The 21,968-nt window shown below is 51.0% G+C and overlaps 1 protein-coding gene across 1 annotated transcript; it reads left to right on the plus strand.

Moving 5' to 3' along the window:
- Positions 1-456: 456 nt before the first annotated feature.
- Positions 457-21,920, plus strand: LOC149331877 (uncharacterized). The gene is made up of 6 exons (XM_089556915.1): positions 457-585; positions 1,098-1,222; positions 2,168-2,285; positions 4,328-4,495; positions 7,258-7,371; positions 21,723-21,920. Exons 1-6 carry the CDS (start codon positions 475-477, stop codon positions 21,873-21,875), a joined length of 789 nt encoding a protein of 262 aa, XP_089413041.1. The 5' UTR covers positions 457-474; the 3' UTR covers positions 21,876-21,920.
- The last annotated feature ends 48 nt before the right edge of the window (positions 21,921-21,968 follow it).

The following is a 21,968-nucleotide window of genomic DNA, read 5'->3' on the forward strand; positions in this document are numbered from 1 at the left end:
AAAGTAGGAAATATACTGGGGCAGCTATCTGAGAAATTAACTCACATGCAAGTCTTGTGCTAACTGTCGTTACTTTCGGAGCTTAGTGGCGCTCGGTAAAGTGCCGAGGTTGAGGTAACAAGTGCATCACCTGGTTCTTTTGCTTTAACTTGTATTTATTCCTTGAGTAGCTAATGTTTACAAGTGCATAGCCTTAGTCGCTTTGGGACGTTAAACCCCATAAACCAACCAACCAACCAACCGCTTCCCGCTTCGGGACCTCTTTCTGTAATACTACTCTGATGCATTGTAACCACTGCCAATAACCTTGAACTTGAACATAGTTGCCTACAGGTCACGCGTTTTGTGTCGACCCCGAAGCCGAAGCGTGGCGAATACAATCCTGAAAGCTGCTCGCAAACAGACATATTTGTTGGGTTCACATGCAGCTTCCTCAGCCAAGACATGTTCGGCTCTACGGAAGTGCGGGACCAGATGAACTCGATGAAGACATCATCAAGGGTTAACCACTACGGCATCTTGAACATGTACGGCACTAAAGACACTGTCACGAACTACACCCAGCTGGCGACTCAAGTATTTAGTGTGAGTCATTTTTCCTAGGAACGAGCACTAGGAATTCTGGGCATGCAGGCATTGCTTCGCCAGAAAAGTTCCTTGTATCCTGCGACATAGCTGGCATCGTTACTTGCTAAACCACGCCTAATAAGTTAATGATTTATAAGCAACCTTAGCTGGGCTTTCCTCCTGGCAGTGAAGGCCCTACTTAAACTCAGATAATGAAAAAGAAAAAGGAAAATAGACATGGCCAAGTATTGCTGTAAATGTAGCATCTCTCAGGAAAAAAAAACAATGCACAAGGAACAAACAGACGGAGAAACAGGTTGTTTACAGTCCCCGAAACACGGCATTCCAACTCCTTTTTCCACGGTGGTTTGAAGGCTTTTTTGGGAGTATGGATACTAAGCCGCCAGACAACCAACACGTTGGCAGAGCTTGCAGGGAGATTTTTTTTATATATTTTGTTGCCTATTGCCGGCCTAACTCTGCATCCTGAACGGCATAACTGATGCAAAAACCTGTTGTCTTCTTTGCAGACTCTTCGATCGATTATAGGACAAGACAGAAGCACCAACAAAATAATTATTGGATTTGGTTTTTTCTACTACAACAATTCAGACTCCTGGGATAGTCTAAGATACCTCGCCGAGAATACCGCGACGTAAGTACAGCGACGGAAAGGCGAACGCTCATACGCAGCAGTTCTGGACAAAAGCATTTCTGAGTGGGAAACCGTTTATGAACGCAATTTCTTTTATAATGTCAGATTTCACTGTAACAATCAATACCGACGCCGATCACCGGACGGCAGTCTTGCATCTTTTTCTATTAGCGTTTCTGCTATAATCGAAAGCGTGCCCCATTGGTTTTCTATGACAGTCCTAAATGTGTGATGCGATCGATGAAAACACTTGAAGCGAAATATTTTGCTACATATCAGAAGAATGGACCTTACCTTCCATTTTCTTTTAAAACTATGATACAAGTTCTAAATTTTCAAAATTTTGTCTGAAAACGTTGCACATGCGTAGGACAAAAGTAGGCAGCCAGAAAACCGTGTTTCGCAAAAACCTCGCTGTATAAGGCTTAGGAGCCTGTCTTCGATAAAACTCAAGCCTGAATACTCAAACGCTTTAAACTGACCCTGAGGACAGCGACGTCTAATTTTTATTTTACAGAAAATTCGATTCTTCCGCTCATTATGAGTCTGTTTGGTTTCATTCGGCAGGAAATGCCGTATTTTCGGAGAACTGGGAATTGAAAATAAATTTATTTTCGCGTCTTTAGGTTGAAACTGTTTACTTCGATGATTGCGTCTACACATTTCTGGTTCTGTAAGCTGTGAGATGAAGTAGACGCCAGTAAATGCAAAATATATAAATGAGTTCTGTGGCTACAGAAGCTCGCCTGGAAACGTGTGCTTTCACGTAACATATGCACATGCACGCTGTACCAATAGCGCGCCTTGCACTACGGTCCCGAAAGGTGGAGCTATTCCTCTAGTTCGCAGAAATATCTTCTTTGTGTCAGGCCCTACCTCGTATAGTGCTTGTTTCGAAAGAAGATCCTTTGTTATATTATATCTATTTTCATGTTCTGTTTCCAGGACTGACGTCGACGTCGTGGTGATAATAACAAGCGTTCTCTCCATACCAGACAGACACCAGTGCATCAGCATGCCTAACAACGCCTTGAGGAGCATTAACCCATTCCCACCCGTTATGGTAAGCACCCGTCACTGCGCCTTGACGTCAGCCGAAGCTGCATCGTACTCTAACACACTTTTTTTATGGTTAACCTTACTGTATTTGACCATTCATTCAGTAAGTGCACAGTGACAGGCACAAAAGGATACATAAGCACTACTTCTATCTCTATTGGATGTTTCGTAAAATGTGCGCGTGAATATGAAACCGGACATTGTGTGCATCGTGGTTTCCCGAGCTCTATGTTAAGGAAGCACAATGGACAGCGTAGAGACAAGGATTCAAACAGTACAGGTGTTGCTGCCATAAGTAACCTTTATTAGCAACGCAGGTAAAAAAAAAAAGAACACGTGATTGTGGAGCTCGTCAAGCGATGGCACGCATTGCCTTCCTGCGGAATGTGTTGCTGTATGCCTGACAGCTTTTTGTAGTGCACACTAGAGCCGCGGACTTCACTTCGGTTGTCCTGTTGAAATTAAATTTCAAATAAGTTTAATTTGTTAGGAAGCCCTGGTCGGATACTTGGACTAAAAGATGTAAAGGACGTCGTGGCTGCATCCTCGCAGCTGTTTAAAGGCATAACAGTACGTTCACACATAGTCAAAAATATTCCGTTAAAGATCCCCAGGTGGTCGAAATTTCTGGAGTCCTTCACTGCGGCGTCCCTCATAGCCTGAGTTGCTTCTGGACGTTAAATCCAAATAAACCAAACCAATATCTTCGTGACGGGAAAAAACTCGCCAAGGAATGGAAATAAATGTTCAGGTACCATTGTTTTGATTTTTACGTCCATGTGTATGAACTGCGGGCTCAGTATTCGGCTTTTGTTCAATGGGCATCTGCTGAGTTTTTCCCGTAGAGCTCAAGTATAGCAAACAGCATCAAGTTTTTGTCCTAGATACACTCTTAACGATATGACTTACGATTTCCCTTTCAAGCACAGCATAGTCGGTTTTGTATTGTATGTGCCGATGCCGAACACTTGAATCAGTTTAGAAAGAATTAACAGGAATTGTACATTTTTTAACGGGTAAGATTTATGAAAGTAACTCTGAAGAAAAGTGAGTGAGGTGAATACTGCATAACCCGGATATATCCAACTCGAAGGCGATCGCGAATTAGTAAGACATGTCGATAATTCGATATACAAAAATGGCAACAAATAATTTCACTGTAACCTAAAACCAAAAATACATTACACGACGCTTGTGACGCGCCTCTTGCAGCGACGTGCCCCTTGCCGGCATCCAGACAGCGCACCAATCGCTTTGCGATGCTAGGTCTAATCTCCTTTGCATCGAAACGGCTGGGGAGGCTGCGTTCGAGCTATCCATCGCTTATCGTAATATGTGTCATCTAGTTATCAGTAGATTAAAAATAAAATCATCGCTCTTTTAAGCTTATGTTCAGTTCGTTTCTGCAAGCAGAATAAAGCTGGTTTTAAAATTTTTGGAGGAGACGGATGATCTAGAAGAGTTGCAGGAGGCACATTTTCATCTTGATATGAGAGAGCGGCGGAGCAATCAGCTACGTAATAGAAGCTTCGCTGGATGAATGGCTTGTACGATGGGCTCCTGAGCTCAAGCCTCGAGAAAAAATCTTACCCGCCATGATCGCGTTTCTTTGTAAGCGAAATTCAAAACGGTGCAGTGTAATTAGCAGAGTTAGTGCACTCTGAAGAACCAGGGGGAAGGGGGATGGGGGCGCGATCAATCCGGTGTCTTCCTCTCTCGCGTCGCTCGGTCCAGCTGCATCTTATGGATATTAAAACCTATATACTGTACTATGACTTACAGAACCATACAGTACCGTCCAATACAGTACCATGGAGATACCATGCAATACCATGCGTTTAGGGCTTTTAGGCCGGATATGCCATTGCGCCTTAAAAATACAGCTTTATAAACATTGATACGATTCGATGCAATACCGGTTACATCTGAATATCCCGTCACCTTAACCTAACTTAACCCCGCCTAAATACCCACTCTATGATGCCACAAACACTGTATAGTTCCTTCTGGCATCTTGGTAGAAGTGCGACTGTTGGAAATTCGCAGGAGAAGGCGTTCCCGACTATCGAGACCTCTTTTGGGACACCGGGACTTCTGGTGGCATTCTCGCTGCAAATGGGCGTGCTTCAGTTCGCAATGCCGCATAATTACAACACTCCGATTGACGCCCTGTATAAAGAATGCAGCGCATTTACTGTCACAGACTACTCACATGTAAGTATAATTTTCTTTGGATGGATGAATGGACGGATATGGGTGGGTGGGCAGATGGCTGGATGAATGAAGTGGGCGGGAGCGGTGGATAAATTGGTGGGGCGATAGATGGATGGTTGGACGGATGAATAGGAGCGTTCCGCCTCCCAGCATGTTCAGCTTTCTTGGAGTGCAGTTCGAGCGCCTGTTCCGGTATTCCGGCGTTGCGCGTCGATGTCGGCGCTGGCGTCCGCAGGTGGCGCTGCACGCCACCTACACACGCCACTTGAAAGGTTGCGTGTGTTGGCGTGTAGCAGGTGGTATGTTTGCGGCTAGAAGCAGAGCTAAACGCCACCTGCCATGGCGAGAGCGGACGAATGGACAACCACAAGGTCTGTGCCAAAGGAAGATCCCGCAAGGTGGCTACCGGAGGCAGTAGGGTCCACGCTTGTCACGTGTGAAGATTAGCGCTCGAATTTCGTATTACCACTATCGTCTCAAAATGTTTTCTTTACTACATTTAACATTACTGAAAGACTTTAAATTCGCTATATTCTTAAAATACAGTTTTTAATCCTACACTTCTAACCTTATGTCACCTTTCTGTTTTTGAGCCGCAAATCTTCCAATCACTCTTTGCTAACTTCTACTGCAGATTGATTCACATTAGGATTGTTATGTATAACCCCTAGAGTACTCAGGGAAAGTGACTGTGCCTGCATCGACATCCGGATGAAAACCACCGCATCTAGTTTCAGATGTTCAATTCTTTCTCGAGTGCGGTCTTGGAAGAGGCTGCTCAGATCCCGCTGCGCCCTTGCGGAGGGAAACCAGTTTCGAAGTCAAGGTGAAGGTAGCGCAAAAGACGAAGATGAAAGAAAGAAGCAAGACACGAGAAGTCTTCGTATCTCGTGGAACCTTCACTATGAATACGATTCAACTCGCCCAGATTTCCACCTTACTGCAGAGTCGAACACCGTCAGCCTGCAAAGGTGGTTCGTGATTCAGCTTAGAGGTTCAACGGAGTTCGGAGCAATCGATGAAGCTTAAATGAGTTCGATTTAGGAGAGCTGAGAAAGTGAGAACCAATCTAAACCTTAAAAGCGAGTTTTGAGAGTTCTTCCTAACGAACAAACTGCGTCACACACCTGGTGACGGTTTCCGAAAGTAGTGGTACTGGAAGCGAGTGCATCGTTGTGCACCATACGTTGGCCATCGTTGGCGCAGTAATAATGATGACCAGACGAACATCGTGTGCTACTACCATGTCAGCTTTAAAGCGGTCAAAGCACAAGCGCTCGACCCAGATATGAATAGCAGTTTTGAAAGGCTGAACCAGCCTGGAACACGGGATCAGCGGCGCCAACGTCGTTGACGTTGGCGCCGCTGGCCGTGAGCGAAGAAATCCGAGGAAAATTCTCAGAGAAGCAAGTTAGGAGACAGGTCGGCACCAAGATCACGTAACTTTGTGGCGTCATTACCACCTGCCAACCGCAGAGTGAGCGAACTGTGCAAGCCTTACCGGTGTGAGCACCTGCCATCAAAGGGCAATGGCGCATCGCTTAACCGCTGCGCCGCTGCTCCTGGAGTGGTATGGGATGACTTCCAGGTATCTATGAACGTTAAGTAGAAAATGTCCAGTTCTACATATATGGCCGTTAACCTATCCAAGCTATAGCGTCATGCCCTTAAGGAGCAGCTTAAATGTCCCCTAAACGTTTATTAAATGTAATTATCAGTTATCAACTGAAAGATGGCATCACAAAAAAGAATCCAAGAGTAAAAAGCGCAAAAAATTAATTTATTCCTCAGCCATTTCCCCTTGGTGCTAGAAATGTAAGTGAAATGAAGCTGCTTGTGCAGCCGCTTTAAATCAGCTTGAAGAACAAAGAAAGCAGTGATGAGTGCAGAATTTCGTACAAAAAATTGGCACTTGCTCAGGCGTCCTAACGAATAAAATCGAAATTTCTTGGACGTATGCCGCAATTAAATCTCTGCACATGCCATGAAGAGGAAAGCTCGCGGGAACTGTCGAAATGCTCACTATTATGAAATATTATTGAGATCGAGCTGCAGTTGTGATACTTTTCGGTAATGTTGCTCACGACGAAATGCGTTGCTTCTTTTTTGGTTCACCCTTCCGTGTTACTAAGGATGACTATTTTGTAATGTGTCTGAGAATCAGGTGCCGTTCGCAGTACAAAGGCTAGCGCCTTTTCACTTACCAATGCTTGAATTCCATATGCTACTCTACCTAAGCGCTCCTTCGTAGGGACACCTTGGTGTGTGCCACACTCATGCACCTGGGCGTACGTTACGTGTCCATGGTTTTCGTTTTGCCTGGAAGGGGAGAAAGTAAATAGCATATTGATGCGTGCTGTGTTTTCTTTGAGCAAACAGTATCATGCACTACGTTTTATTAATCATTAGAATACTGCTTTTATTTTTCTTGGAGTTATAAAGTTAGGCTGATAGGTTTACTTGTATGTGCATTTCGAATGATATATTTGCTTCTTTTTACGGTGTTTGAGGCGAGCGCATGAAATTTACGAAGATTTTTTTAAAAATCTACTCTTAGCTTATCCAGCTTGCATAACCTTTGTCAAGTAGTGCAGCATGCTCCAAGGGCCCAGCGCTCCAAGCATGGCGTTTCATTCATTACTGATTGGGCCCGTGGATCAAGGCCAGATAACTAATCTTTGTCAAGTGAACCGGCGTGGTGAAGCGCTCGCCGTCGATATTGTACTACGTCCGCAAATATCCCTGTTCACGCTCTTTTGCAGGCGTGCCAGATAGACATCGCGAACCTGAACAGCGAGAAGACGGTCATTGGGTTTAGGAAAAGACAGCCAAACATATTCCAGTCACACGACACGCTGGACAGAATGAAAGAGAAGGTGAGATTCATTTTGTGTCAGGATGAACTATGTCGCATTGACACAAACATAAGTAACCTGCGGCCTATTTCGATGCGCCTTGGCGGCACGAAGTCAAAATTGGCTGGCAGAAACCGGCCTCACAGACAGCGCAGTCGCATTGAATGGCCTGAAATATTGGAGCTGTGTTGTTGGTGACCTATTTTCAGCTTCCATTAGATGAGTATCCTGCTCTGTCCTATCTTATCTGAATGCTGATATTTCGCTGCCTCGTCGTTAGAATTGGCAGCTTTGCCGATCCATAACGCCACTTTAATCTCATACACCAGTAAACTGCATTGAAGCCTCTTTGAACGAAAACACACTTATTGCTATGCTTACATAGGAATGCATTGTAGATGTTGTTCATTTATAATGCTGTAGACCATACGCCATCAAAATCTCCCTAATTGTAAAGACCGAGGCTTGAGTAGAGTCGGAACGCTGTCCACCGTTTTATAGTATTGTCGCGGCTTGACGTACAGGCCGGCGGCGAGAACGGGTGAAGAGAGGGAGCACAGAAAAAACAGGGAGGTCCACCAGTAGCAACGTCGTCTTCGGCGCGCGGCAAAAACACTCCTCGTCTTTTTCTTCCACTCGCGACACTACCTCCCCCTAAAAAGAAGCATCGTCCCGATGCTAACACGAAAACAAAGGCACAGGGCGGAAAACCGCACACGCGCACAAAAACTCCTGCTGGCCAGTGTAGAAGGAGGTGGGAAAATCAGTTCGGGGCAGACGATCATCGCGCGTAATACGGCTTCAGCCGCACTACGTGCACTATTTCAGGGCGGGGTGAACGACGTGATGACGGTCGTGTTCCTTCGGGCAGCACCTCGTAGTTAAGTTCACCGATGCGGCGAAGAACTGTATACGGGCCAAAGTACCGCTTTATGAGTTTGTCGGAGAGACCTCGACGGCGTACTGGCGTCCACACCCAGACCTTGTCTCCAGGGTAAAAATGTACGTCGCGTCGACGGAGATCGTACCGACGAGCGTCGGCATGCTGTTGGTGATGGATGCGGAGTCTAGCGAGTTGCCGAGCTTCTTCCGCGCGCTCGCATACTATTCGGGCACCATCGTCTACGTCGACAGGCGGCTCGTGCGGTAGCATAGCGTCAAGCATCGTGGTGACCTGTCTGCCGTGGACCAGCTGGAAAGGGGTCATACCGGTCGTCTCCTGGACAGCGGTATTATAAGCGAATGTAACGTAGGGCAGTACCGAGTCCCAACTGCGATGGGCGACACCCACGTACATGTCGGCCATGGTCTTGTTCAGCCGCTCCGTCAGCCCATTCGTTTGCGGATGGTACGCAGTAGTTCGGCGGTGGCTGGTGCAGCTGAGACGGAGGATCTCCTGTGTGAGCTTGGCCAGAAACGCGGCACCCCGGTCAGTGATCAAAACGGCAGGGGCACCGTGATGGAGCACAATGCACTCAATAAAAAAATGGCTGCCTCAACAGCTGTCGCAGACGGAAGTGCTCGGGACTCCGCGTATCGCGTTAGGTAGTCCGTCGCTATAATAATGTACCTGTTGCCCGACTGCGACGTCGGAAATGGACCAAGAAAATCCATTCCGACGGTATGGAACGGAACAAGCGGTGGTTCGAGTGGTTGGAGAAGACCAGCTGGTCGTATGGGTGGTGTTTTGCGCCTTTGACACTCTCGACAAGTTCTTACGTAGTGACGCACGTACTTAGGAAGTGTAGGCCAGTAGTACCGTTCTCGAATACGTGAAAGCGTCCGGCTGTAGCCAAGGTGACCAGCTGTAGGATCGTCGTGGCAAGCTTGGGCGACCTCGGAGCGCAGGTCCTCCGGCACAACAAGGAGCCACGACCTCGGGCTGCTGTCGAAGTTCTGCTTGTACAATACGCCGTGCATTATCTTGAACGTCGGCAGCATGCGCTGGAAAACGCGAGGCACCGCAGCTTCGTGGCCTTCCAAGTGCGCCATCAGCTGACCAATCTGAGGATCACTGCGTTGCCGAGCAGCCATATCTGCCGTGTCCAATGCCCCAAGAAAGCTGTCCTCTTCGTCATTTTCGCCTCCCGGTGCCGGCTCCACAGGGGCTCGAGACAAGCAGTCAGCATCATAATGTTTGCGGCCGGACTTGTAGGTGATGGTGACGTCGTCCTCCTGTAGCCGAAGGCTCCACCGAGCAAGGCGGCCTGCGGGATCCTTAATATTGGCGAGCCAGCACAGCGAATGGTGGTCGGTGACGACACGAAAAGGGCGACCGTACAGATAGGGCCGGAATTTGGTGATGGCCCAGATGACAGCGAGGCACTCTTTTTCAGTTGTCGAGTAATTGCCCTCCGCCTGCGAAAGAGCTCGGCTGGCATACGCAATAACTCTCTCAGCGCCATCCTGGAATTGCACAAGCACTGCTCCTAGTCCTTCGTTGCTGGCGTCCGTGTGGAGTTCAGTGTCGGCGTCTTGATCAAAATGTCCTAGTATGGGGGATGTTGCAAGGGCGTGTTTTAATTGGCGGAATGCTGATTGTTGCTCCTCGTTCCACTCAAAGGCAACGCTATCCTTCGTAAGGCGGTAAAGTGGCGCCGCGATCTGAGCAACGTTCCGAACGAAACGCCTGAAGTATGCGCAAAGACCGAGAAAGCTTCTGACGGTCTTCTTGTCCGACGGTGGAGGGAAGGATGCAACGGCAGCCGTTTTCTCGGGATCTGGCTTCACACCCACTTGGCTGACGATATGACCAAGGAACTTCAGTTTACTGTATGACTGTATGCGAAGCGGCACTTCGAAGGCTTGAGCGTAAGTCCGGCGTTCAGAAGAGCTTGAAGAACTGCTTCAAGACGCACCAGATGGTCTCTGAAAGTGCTTGAGAAGATGACAACGTCATCCAGATACACGAGACATGTCTGCCACTTCAGACCGGCTAGCACAGTATCCATGACTCGTTGAAATGTCGCGGGCGCTGTACACAGGCCAAACAGCATCACCTTAAACTCGTAGAGGCCATACGGGGTTATAAATGCGGTCTTCTCGCGGTCGCGCTCATCCACTTCATTTTGCCAGTATCCACTCTTCAAGTCGATGGACGAAAAATAGCGGGCATGACGAAGACGGTCGAGGGTGTCGCCGATGCGTGGGAGTGGATACACGTCCTTCTTGGTCACCTTATTGAGTCGCCAGTAGTCAACGCAAAATCGAAGGGTCCCGTCTTTTTTCTTGACCAGCACTACAGGTGCGGACCACGGACTGTTGGATGGCTGGATGACGTCGTCGCGTATCATTTCGCGCACTTGCTCCTGGATGGTTTCCCTTTCCTTCAAGGAAACGCGGTACGGCGGTTGGCGAATCGGGTGCGTTGCGGTGTCGACAATAATTCGATGCTTGGCGACTGGCGTCTGTCGAACTCGGGATGTCGTCGCGAAACAGTCGTTGTACCGATGCAAAAGGGAGAGCAGTTCGCGCGTTTGGGAAGGCTCAAGTTTGGGATCGATATCCAGGGGCAACGTTGTAGGGTCTCGTGACCCGGGCGGGGCCGCCTCCTTAGGCAGCGCAACTGCTTCACGAACGTCGCTAAGCTCTTCCATTTGGGCTATTACTGACCCTTTCGTCAAGTGCTGCGGCTCGTTCCTGAAGTTGGTCACGAAGATGTTGGCTCGCCCTCGTTGAACATTTGCGACCCCTCGCGCAACACCAATGCCGCGCGTAAGTAACATCTGGACACTGCCTTCCAGAACGCCTTCTCCACATGCTGTTGTATCGGCTCGGACCGGCAGGAAAACTGTCGACAACGGCGGCAAGTGGACATGGTCGGCATCAACTTTCATCGCAAAGCCTGTGGCCCGGGGCGGTACTGGCGATGAAGAACGTGCGCGGAGGGTCAACCTGTTCTGCCCTATGTCGATTACGGCGCCATATTCACGGAGAAAGTCCATGCCCAGAATAACATCTTTAGAGCAATTCTCCAATATCACGAAAGTGGCGGGGCACGTCTCACCGTGGATCTCGACGCGGGCAGTGCACTTGCTAACAGGGTTTACGATGTGGCCGCCCGCGGTACGTATGGGCGGTCCGTCCCACTGGGTGGTAACCTTGCGAAGACGCCGAGAGAAACTGCCGCTGAAGACCGAGTAATCAGAATGTCGATCAGAATGTTCACATTGCTAGAGGTTACAAAACGGTTTGCGTTTCCAAGGGTATCATCGGTCGAGCTGGGACACACTAACGTAGACGGAGGTTCTTTGTTTCGTGCGACTCCGGCAACGCCACCTCCAGGCGTCGCCGTACTCAGTTTTCCCGAAGTGGCGAAAGGCTCTCACGGCGAGACCCGCGAGAAGGGGATGGTGGGCGGCGAGGTGGCGGCGACCGAGAGGTGCGAGGAGCAGCTGTAACCGGTGATGGAGAACGTTGAAGGTAGTCTTGTATGTCGCGGGGCTGCTCACCGTAGCGGGGGCACGGATCGGCCCGGTGAAAACCCCTTAGGCCGAGTTCGCGGTATGGACAGGAGCGATACATGTGATCAGGCTCACCGCAGTGAAAACACAGTGGGCGCCGGTCCGCAGTCCTCCAGATGTCGGTCTTCCTGCGTCTCGGCGGTCCCAGGCGTGCATCAGACGAGTGCAGGAACTCACGGCGTCGAAGGCCGGAATCGGGAGCGCTCTGGTCCTGGCGATGGGCGGGAGGAGGACGACGAACTGCGGCGGCGTAGCTCAGAGCTGGTGGGTCGGCTGCAGCTACAATTGGGACGTCTTCTGGCGCCAGCGCGTGTCGCAGTTCTTCGCGAACGGCCGACGCGATGGAGACAGAGGCGGGCTGCTCAGGAATAGGGAAGAGCTTTTTCAGCTCCTCGCGGATGACGTCGCGAATTATTTCTCGAACATCGGCGAGACCAACTCCGCCCAGGTCAGACGAGGCAAGACTTGAGACGACAGGAAGGGCGCTCAGTCTCTGAAAGTGACTGGTTCTTGTCGCCAATGCCATCTCGATGTTGGTAGCTTCGGCGACGAATCCGGCCACTGTGGTCGGATTGCGGATGAGGCCTCCAAAGATGTCATTCCGGACACCCCTCATCAACGCCCGTACCTTTTTCTCCTCAGTAGCCCGCGGGTCGGCGCGGGCACTCAGACGCAGCACGTCTTCGACGAAGCTCCTGACGCTTTCGGTAGGTCCCTGGATGCGAGCGTGGAGCAGATCTTCAGCTTGCTGTCGCCGGTGCTGGTTCGGGAACGTGCGTACCAGTTCGCTCTTGCACGTCTCCCATGATGTTAACGAAGCCTCATGGTTCTCAAACCAATACTTCGCTGTGGCTTCCAGGGAGAAGTACAGGTTTTGCAGGCATTGGTCTGGAGTCCACCCGTTATGTCGCGCTACTCTTTCATAGTTTTGGACCCAGTCTTCAACATCGTCAAGGCCATCGCCACGGAACGGCACGGCAGATCTTGGAGTGAGAGGCACGTAGACGATCCTCGATGCAATCGCGGGGTCGGTTTGTTGTGACTGGGACGCCATGGTGACGTTGGCTGTCCTAGATGTCCGCGATCCCTCGGGCAAGAGTCCGAATTCCGGCGCTTGGCCTTGCAGGCGTCGGCTAGCGCGAGTCTCAGTTTCCGCCGAGGGCTCCTCCAAGAAAACTCGACGGCCAGGACTTAGGACGGGGCTCTAACTGCGAGGCGGGGTGCGCTGCATGAGATGCGTTACCCAGCACCTGCACCAAATGTCACGGCTTGACGTACAGGCCGGCGGCGAGAACGGGTGAAGACAGGGAGCACAGAAAAAACAGGGAGGTCCACCAGCAGCAACGTCGTCGTCGGCGCGCGGCAAAAACACTCCTCGTCTTTTTCTTCCACTCGCGACAGTATTAATATCCAAGCTGCACGTACGAGTGCAACGGTAACCGCTCGCTGTTGCAGGCTGCTGATCAGAATGATTTTTAGTCACCTATGGGAATACGTCATATGTGATTAGTCTTAAATTCGCACCTCCCCCCCCCCCCCCGCTCCCTCCTAACAGAACCTTTGCCGGTCACTCAAGGAATTGAGGCATTGTCTGCGCGTTATGTCATTCGTATTTTTTATAGATACACCAATATATTCAAGCAATAATGTTGCTGTGAATTGCTATACAGTTTCCTTTATTTATTTATTTATTAATACTGGCAATCCTTTTTTCAGGATTTTTACAGGAGTGGGTTTTGTCCGCAGTCGATCAGGCATAAACACAATTTGAAGTTTGCAAAAGGATAGCGAAAATTATGGGGATAATCGGAAGAGGCATTGGAAAAAGGCAATACAAATGTGACGACCCCACATAATGCGCAGGTCCACACGGGACGGAGAGGCAAGAAGACACCGTATGGCTCAGTTTAAACAAAATGATGTAATCAATAATTATACATTGTACATCAGAGGCTGGGGTGCCCGAGCTTACGTGGCGACGCCGTCATGGGGGCGATGGAGGGGCTCCGGAGTTGCGATCCGTCGGTTGCTGGCAGAAGCTGCGCGCCGTCCGGCTTCGGCGCTGAAGGACCCTTTTTCTGTCCGATCTCGTCCTGAGCGTGTTTTTCGTCCGCACTGGCCAGCTATATGTGCTCCGCCGGCCACGCCCGATCTCCTCTCTTCCAGGCTGGATTGTTTCCTTCTTCCTCCTTTCCACGGCGGCGCCTGCGGCACCCCCGACCTCCCTCGTTGGAATGTCGTTTGTCTCCCGTCGGCAGCTTTCTTCTCTTGTCGGGTTGTCAGCCTCCCCTGCCGACCTGCCTCGTTGGGATGTCGTTTGTCTCCCGTCGGCAGCTTTCTTCTCTTGTCGGGTTGTCAGCCTCTCCTGTGTCCTTGTACGGCCAGGCAGCCTAATTGGGCTGGCTTTCCCTCCCGCCGGCGTCTTTGTACCATTGTACCCCTTCAGTGGCTTTGCTGCCGCTGGGGGCTCCGTCTACGCGGCGCCGCCGAACGCGGACCGTACCCCTTCAGTGGCTTTGCCGCCGCTGGGGGCTCCGTCTACGCGGCGCCGCCGAACGCGGACCGTTTAAGGGGAGACAAGGGAGTAGGACGGTTGAGCACAGAGAAGATTCCGCCGAAGATATGGGCCCTGGTAGCTCACGCACGGAACGTCACACTCGCTCACCCTCCAGAAGAATGTTCTCCGAACATTTGAGTCCATGCAGCTCCCCTTCTTGTTCTGAATCGCCTCGCACAGTGCGTCCGACAAAACACTTTTCGCTGCACACAACACCACTGCACAGCACCATATGCCGCAGCTGTCATAACTGGCGTCTCCAGGGGCAGCACTGGTCTTCTTTCACAGATAAACATGAAACTCGGCACCCAAGCCTCTCCTTGCTAGTCCAAACTGGACGAAATAAATTTACCACAGTTACAAAGGAGCTCCCACTTCCAGCACAATCACGGCACAGACAAAAAAAAATATAACGAAAGGAAGTCGGGCATGTTCTGCATCCTGTAAAAGTGTTACTTAATGACAGAAAGGCTTAACTAGCAACTCCGATATCTTAACACATAAGCACATAGCAATGTTATGAGCTGCAGCATTACACAGTCTTAACCAGTCCCCAACTCCGCTCTGTTTACGCCATTAGTCCTACTTAGCTTTCCGATTTCGAAGCGGATATCGGCGTTCATGAGTCGTACCAAGTAATTCTGTGACCCCTTGTCTGCTTTGAGACTCGCGAGGGCTCGGGGCAGGAGCCTCTCTTGGCGTTATCTGCGCGGCAACCTCGCGCGCTTCTTCCTCCAGCAATGCATGAAGTAAATCCGGTGGCATTCCTGCCGTAACCTCTGGCGCTTGCCGAACAAATGCAGGAGAGGGCGTTTCTTGCGAACTATCTGCGCGCTCCACTTCACTTCGGTCCCCATCAAAATCCGCGCTTTCCCCCTCCTCATTTCGTGAATACTGAACCGGTGCCGACTTGAGGCGATTTGCGTGTATCCTTATCAAGCGGCGGTTCACGTCTCGGACCCTGAAGTTTACCGGAGAAAGCTTCTCGACAACCTCGCACGGTCCTCTCCACCTCGTCTGGAACTTACGAGCCAACCCAATCTGTCTTTGGCAATTTTCGATGTACACGCTGTCCCCCACATCAAACGGCGCGTCTCTAGCACTGCGATCGTGCACCTCCTTCCTGCGCTTCGCCGCTTTCTTTAAGGCCTCCTTTGCGATGTCCCTCGCCACTTGCAAGCGCGATTCTAGCTCAACCTTATAGTCGTCCAGTGAAGCGTATGGGACACGACGGGGGCCCTCTGGCACTTCACTAGGCTGGTCCGGGTCTCGGCCGTAGAGAAGAAAGAATGGCGATTCGCCCGTGCTCTCGTGTGCTGCGGAATTGTAGGCAAACATTGCATACGGGAGCCACAAGTCCCAGTCCCGCTGGTCGCGCGAAACAAAATGCGACAGGAACCCGGCCACGGTTTGGTTCAGTCGCTCCACCGCGCCGTTGCAAGCCGGATGGTACGGTGTTGTCTGCTTCTTAGTGATCTTAAGCAGCTCGCAAACTCTCCTCATTAACTGCGACACGAAGTTCGTTCCCCGATCTGTCAAGAGTTGCCTCGGAGATCCATGTCGGAGCACGATCTGTTCGACAAATGCTCTTGCAACCGTGTCTGCTTTCTGATCTGGGAGTGCTACCGCTTCCGCGTATTTTGAAAGGTGATCGACAATACTAAAATGTACCTGTTTCCAGGAGTGGTCGTGGGCAATGGGCCCATTATATCCATACCTGTCCGCTCGAAAGGAGCCGAAACCTCAGGGAACGGCTGAATTGGTGCTGGCCTGCGTCCCTTGGGTGTTTTTCTTTCGAGACAGGAATGACAATTCGCACAGTAGTCTCTAACATCCTGTCGCATGCCACTCCAAAAGTACAAACGCTCGACGCGCCTGCGTGTCTCAAGTCAGGAAAGACACATCTGAATGCTGATGCGCTCAGCCGTACAGCTGCCGTGTCAGCTATAGATGAGTTTGTCCCCGTAGTCGACCCCGCCGAATTACGCACAGAGCAGTGCAAAGATCCTGACCTGAAGCGAATAATCGAAAGCTTAGAGGGCGCACCATCTCACCCCGAACAGCTAGGTTATTTCATTGGCAAAGACGGTACCCTGTGTCGGCGCACGAGGCCAACCAGGAAAGGGAGACCAGAGAAAACCGCTTGGGAGAGAGTCGTCATACCTCGGTCGTGGACAGAAAGGGTTCTTCGCGCGTTCCACGATGCGCCGTGCGCCGGTCATTTTGGCGTAGCGAAGACACGCAGGCGCGTCGAGCGTTTGTACTTTTGGAGTGGCATGCGACAGGAATGACACTTCGCACAGTAGTCTCTAACATCCTGTCGCATGCCACTCCAAAAGTACAAACGCTCGACGCGCCTGCGTGTCTTCGCTACGCCAAAATGACCGGCGCATGGTGCATCGTGGAACGCGCGAAGAACCCTTTCTGTCCACGACCGAGGTATGACGACTCTCGCCCAAGCGGTTTTCTCTGGTCTCCCTTTCCTGGGTGTTCCTGGTGCGCCGACACAGGGTGCCGTCTTTGCCAATGAAATAACCTAGCTGTTCGGGGTGAGATGGTGCGCCCTCTAAGCTTTCGATTATTCGCTTCAGGTCAGGATCTTTGCACTGCTCTGTGCGTAATTCGGCGGGGTCGACTACGGGGACAAACTCATCTATAGCTGACACGGCAGCTGTACGGCTGAGCGCATCAGCATTCAGATGTGTCTTTCCTGACTTGTGCTCCACCTCAAAGCAGTATTCCTGCAGCTGTAGATTCCATCTAGCGAGTCGCGAGCTAGGGTCCCTGACACTCATCACCCATTTCAGAGGATGGCAGTCTGTGACTAGCTTGAATTGGCGGCCGTAAAGGTAGCATCTGAAGTACTTTACTGCCCAGACAACGGCGAGGCACTCCCTTTCTGTAGCTCCGTACTTCTGCTCTGTGGGGCTCAGCTGTCGGCTAGCAAAAGCCACGGGATGTTCTTTGCCCTCGATAACCTGAGATAACACAGCACCAACTGCGAACTTTGACGCATCTGTGGCCAAAACGAAGGGCAAATTAAAATCCGGGTGGCGCAACAGCGGTGCACTCATTAGCTTCCTCTTCAGGGCCCCAAAAGCATCCTCCTCGTTTTTGCACCAGCGAAAGGCGACATTTTTGGCTGTTAAGGCAGTGAGCGGCTTAGCGAGCTTGGCGAACTCCTCTATGTGCCTTCGGTAGTAACCGATCAGGCCGAGAAACTACCGGACCTGGCGGACACTAGTCGGGGATGGAAAATCCGAGACACACCTTAGTTTCTCAGGGTCCGGTCGCACGCCGTCAGCTGAAACAACGTGCCCGAGGTATTTCACCTCGTTTTTGAGGAATTGGCACTTAGAAGGCTTCAGCTTGAGACCAGCTCCTCTTAGTCGCACCAAAACCTGCTCAATATCGCGCAAGTGGTTCTCAAAACTGTCACTGTATATGATTATGTCATCCATATACACGAAGCACAGCTTCCCCAGAAGACCCGCCAGGATAACATCAGCGGTTCTCTGCCAGACAGCAGGGCTGTTGACCAGACCCATCGGCATTCTTTTCCATTCATAGTGCCCTGAGGGCGTGTTGAATGCCGTTTTCTCAGCATCTGCCGGATCCATTGCTATCTGCCAGAATCCCGCCGCCATGTCCACTACCGTGAAGTACCTGGCAGAGCCCAGCTGAGAAAGCGTCTCCTGTATATTGGGAATGGGGTATGGATCGATGCGAGTTACGGCATTGAGTTTGCGGTAGTCCACCACCAATCGATACGAACCATCTGGCTTTTCCACCAATAGTGCCGGTGCTCCCCATGGTGACTTTGAGTGTTCGACAATGCCGCGATCAATAAGGTCCTGCACCTGCCGCTCCATCTCCTCACGTTGGGAGTAAGGAATCCTGTACGCACGTTGGTAAACGGGCGATGAAGTGCCGGTTTCTATCCTGTGCTTTATAACGCCACAGCAGCCCAAATCCAGGTTGGATGCGGCGAATACCTCTGAGTAGTCGTTCAGCAAACCAGCCAGAGCCTCCCTCTCCCCGGATTTTACGTGGGAAAGATCGAACAACGCATTTAGAGGAGCAGAAGGACTAGCATGCTCCACAGTTGCGAGTACCGTATCGGTGGGCTCACGTTTCTCTATCGCAGATGTGAAGAAAGCCAATGTTTTGTTCTTGGGAAGGCTCAGTGGCTGCTGGCTACAGTTAACCACACGTAGGGGCACTCTGTGGGCGTCACTAACAGTCACGAGGCACGCGGCTGCCTTCAGGCCATTACTAAGAGAGTCGACCGGTTCAAGCACTCCCACGGCGCCGCTCTCTACATCTGCAGGCACATAAGCGTACAAAATGTGCTCCGACTACGGAAGGACGACCGCCTCATCGACCAGCTTCACGGCAACCCGCGTATATACCTTCTCTAATGATCCCACTGTTTGACGTGTGTCAATATCGGTACTCTGAATCTCAGCCCTGCTCCTGTTCAAAAACGGAACTTTTGAGCCCCCGCATTAACCTCTTCCTCAGAGAATGAGACTACTACCTTCCCTTTTCTCAAAAAATCCTGCCCTAATACACATGACACTCCGTTTGGCAGACACACCGTGTCCGGGCATACGTAGCAGGGGTGTTCCAATGCAATTCCGCCGAGAGTGAAGTGTAACCGGTAGAGCCCACTTATGCCAAGAGGATCCCCCGTTATGCCTACAAATTTGGTTGCCATACCACCAGACGCTTCCAACACCTCGCGGTTCCCTTTCCTTCGAAGCGTGTTAAAGCTGCTTTCCTTAAGCAAGGTCATCTTTGACCCCGCGTCTATCAACAATTCCATGCAACAACCATTTAACTTGCAACGCACAACAGGGCATGCCTCGTCGGCCACACAAACCACCACCACCTCATTACCCACTGCTCCCTCCCCACACTCATCAGGATGGGGAGGACAACCTAGTTTTTTGTCCCTGTATCTGGAGCCTCGCTGTAGGCGTGCTTAGGGCGTGTCTCGCCTGCTTCTCTTTGTGGCTCCCCACGGCGCACGTTTGGGCAGAACCTTGCGATGTGTCCGCGACCGTGGCACGCGAAGCACGCGATTTCTTCGAAATCTCGCATACCGCGCCTGTAGCTTTGTGGCGGGCTCCGGTTTCCAGCGAATGGGCGCCGTTGAGCGCCCGCTTCAACCTGGCGTTCCACCTGCTGATATAGCAGCTGCTCTAAGCGATCTAACCGCTCTGTCAAGAGAGCAACCTCAGGGTTGGGCACCGCTCTCTCTATGACGCGTACTCTCGCTGCGGCCGCCGTTAGCGCCTCATTTCGTTCCTCATCCAATGCGGCCGCCACGGCTTGGTCGAAATTGCTCGGCTTGCGCGAGAGCACGAACCGGCGCACGGGGTCTTGCAGACCAGCCACAAACAAAGCGGTCATTTCCTCTTTAAGTAGATCCTCCGCGTATTTCTTCTTTAGGTGGTCTCCTTCCTCCTCCCTACTCAACGTATCGCGCGCTAGGCGCTGAAGCCGCGACGCAAACGTTCGCACGTCCTCCCCTACCATCTGTCCGGCGTCACGGAACCTCTGTACCCGCACATGACGTGATTCAATGTCGAAATGCTCGAACGCGAGCTTCTTAAATTCCGCAAATGATTTTGTGGATTTTACTTTTTCGTCTCGCCAAGCAAAATCATGAGCAGCTCCTGCCATCTTACACCTCGCCATTCCCAGCATTTGAGCATCGGACCATCCCCCCATTTTCCCAATCTCTTCTAGCATGGAAAAGAAATCGCAGATTGGAACCCCTGTCTTATCTCCCGTAAACGTCGGAATGACGCTTCCTAATGCCAGCATGCTTGCTCCGAGCGACGGCTGTGGACTGGGAGCTCCGTCAGTTACAGACATTTTTTTTCGCTCCAGCCCTCCGGTGCCTCAAGCCTCTCAAATGGGGGTCAAAGTCCCACAATCAGTCCCGTGATTCCCCTTTGATTACAATTTTGAAGTCATGAATGTCGCAGCATTCAGAGGACATTTGCTTTTGAGACCCCACTTCTGACACCAGTGTGACGACCCCACATAATGCGCAGGTCCACACGGGACGGAGAGGCAAGAAGACACCGTATGGCTCAGTTTAAACAAAATGATGTAATCAATAATTATACATTGTACATCAGAGGCTGGGGTGCCCGAGCTTACGTGGCGACGCCGTCATGGGGGCGATGGAGGGGCTCCGGAGTTGCGATCCGTCGGTTGCTGGCAGAAGCTGCGTGCCGTCCGGCTTCGGCGCTGAAGGACCCTTTTTCTGTCCGATCTCGTCCTGAGCGTGTTTTTCGTCCGAACTGGCCAGCTATATGTGCTCCGCCGGCCACGCCCGATCTCCTCTCTTCCAGGCTGGATTGTTTCCTTCTTCCTCCTTTCCACGGCGGCGCCTGCGGCACCCCCGACCTCCCTCGTTGGAATGTCGTTTGTCTCCCGTCGGCAGCTTTCTTCTCTTGTCGGGTTGTCAGCCTCCCCTGCCGACCTGCCTCGTTGGGATGTCGTTTGTCTCCCGTCGGCAGCTTTCTTCTCTTGTCGGGTTGTCAGCCTCTCCTGTGTCCTTGTACGGCCAGGCAGCCTAATTGGGCTGGCTTTCCCTCCCGCCGGCGTCTTTGTACCATTGTACCCCTTCAGTGGCTTTGCCACCGCTGGGGGCTCCGTCTACGCGGCGCCGCCGAACGCGGACCGTTTAAGGGGAGACAAGGGAGTAGGACGATTGAGCACAGAGAAGATTCCGCCGAAGATATGGGCCCTGGTAGCTCACGCACGGAACGTCACACAAAGATAACGCGTGAATAATGATCACTTTCTTTCTTCATAAATGGTGTCGAAAAATAAAAACAAATACATGGAAATACAAATACATGGAAAACCCCCAGAAATGTTACAAGTTAAAGAAAGAAAAAAATCACATCTTGTTCCCTGAGAATACACTTTTGCCAGCTAGCGCCAAAAATTTTTCAGTAGCTGGCTGTACAATCACTGAAACATCAAGGGAGTTCCACTCCCGCACAGCTCGCGGAAAAAAAGAGAACATAAAGGTATTACTAGCGCAGAAGTATTCTTGTATGGTGAATTCATTTTTGTGACGCGTTTCTCTAGAAGTGTTCAAGGTAATGTATGCAGCAGAATCAACTTTAAGTTTTTTTATGCAAAATCAAGTACAGAAACTTCAGACGGTGGAGCGTAGCACGACTAGCTAGCGTACCAAGCCCAGTGTCAGATAGCATCTGCGTCGGAGAATCGGTGCGCCTATAACTGTTGCAGATAAAGCGCACACTTTTTCGCTGGTTTGGTACATAACCACGTACTTCTGTTTACTCTTCCTTCCCTAGGCTTTGATTGTCATGAACTTGCAGAACAGGAGGAAAAACTTCACCTGGTTCCTCTTCAACGTTCATCTGACCGACAACACGATGCGGTGCCTCCCTGAGGGTCCCTTCAGCCGCGTGAAGGGGTTCAGGGAGTTCCTCCACCAGAACCCGTAGACTGACACCAGACTGTGTGCCGCATCCCTGTGCAGGTTTTCTTGTTGCTTCCTTGGCGCAGTGCACGCGTAACGGTTTGGATGCTTTGAGAAA

This window comes from Amblyomma mixtum, chromosome 8, assembly GCF_055824585.1.
Source record: "Amblyomma mixtum isolate Tamu chromosome 8, ASM5582458v1, whole genome shotgun sequence".
Taxonomy (NCBI): domain Eukaryota; kingdom Metazoa; phylum Arthropoda; class Arachnida; order Ixodida; family Ixodidae; genus Amblyomma; species Amblyomma mixtum.

Bases quoted from the DNA above. Each gene is read 5' to 3' on its own strand.
- LOC149331877 (XM_089556915.1), top strand. From the start codon at position 475: ATGAACTCGATGAAGACATCATCAAGGGTTAACCACTACGGCATCTTG. The intron at 586-1,097 runs GTGAGTCATTTT...TCTTCTTTGCAG, and splicing joins TGGCGACTCAAGTATTTAGT to ACTCTTCGATCGATTATAGG. The intron at 7,372-21,722 runs GTGAGATTCATT...TTCCTTCCCTAG, and splicing joins TGGACAGAATGAAAGAGAAG to GCTTTGATTGTCATGAACTT.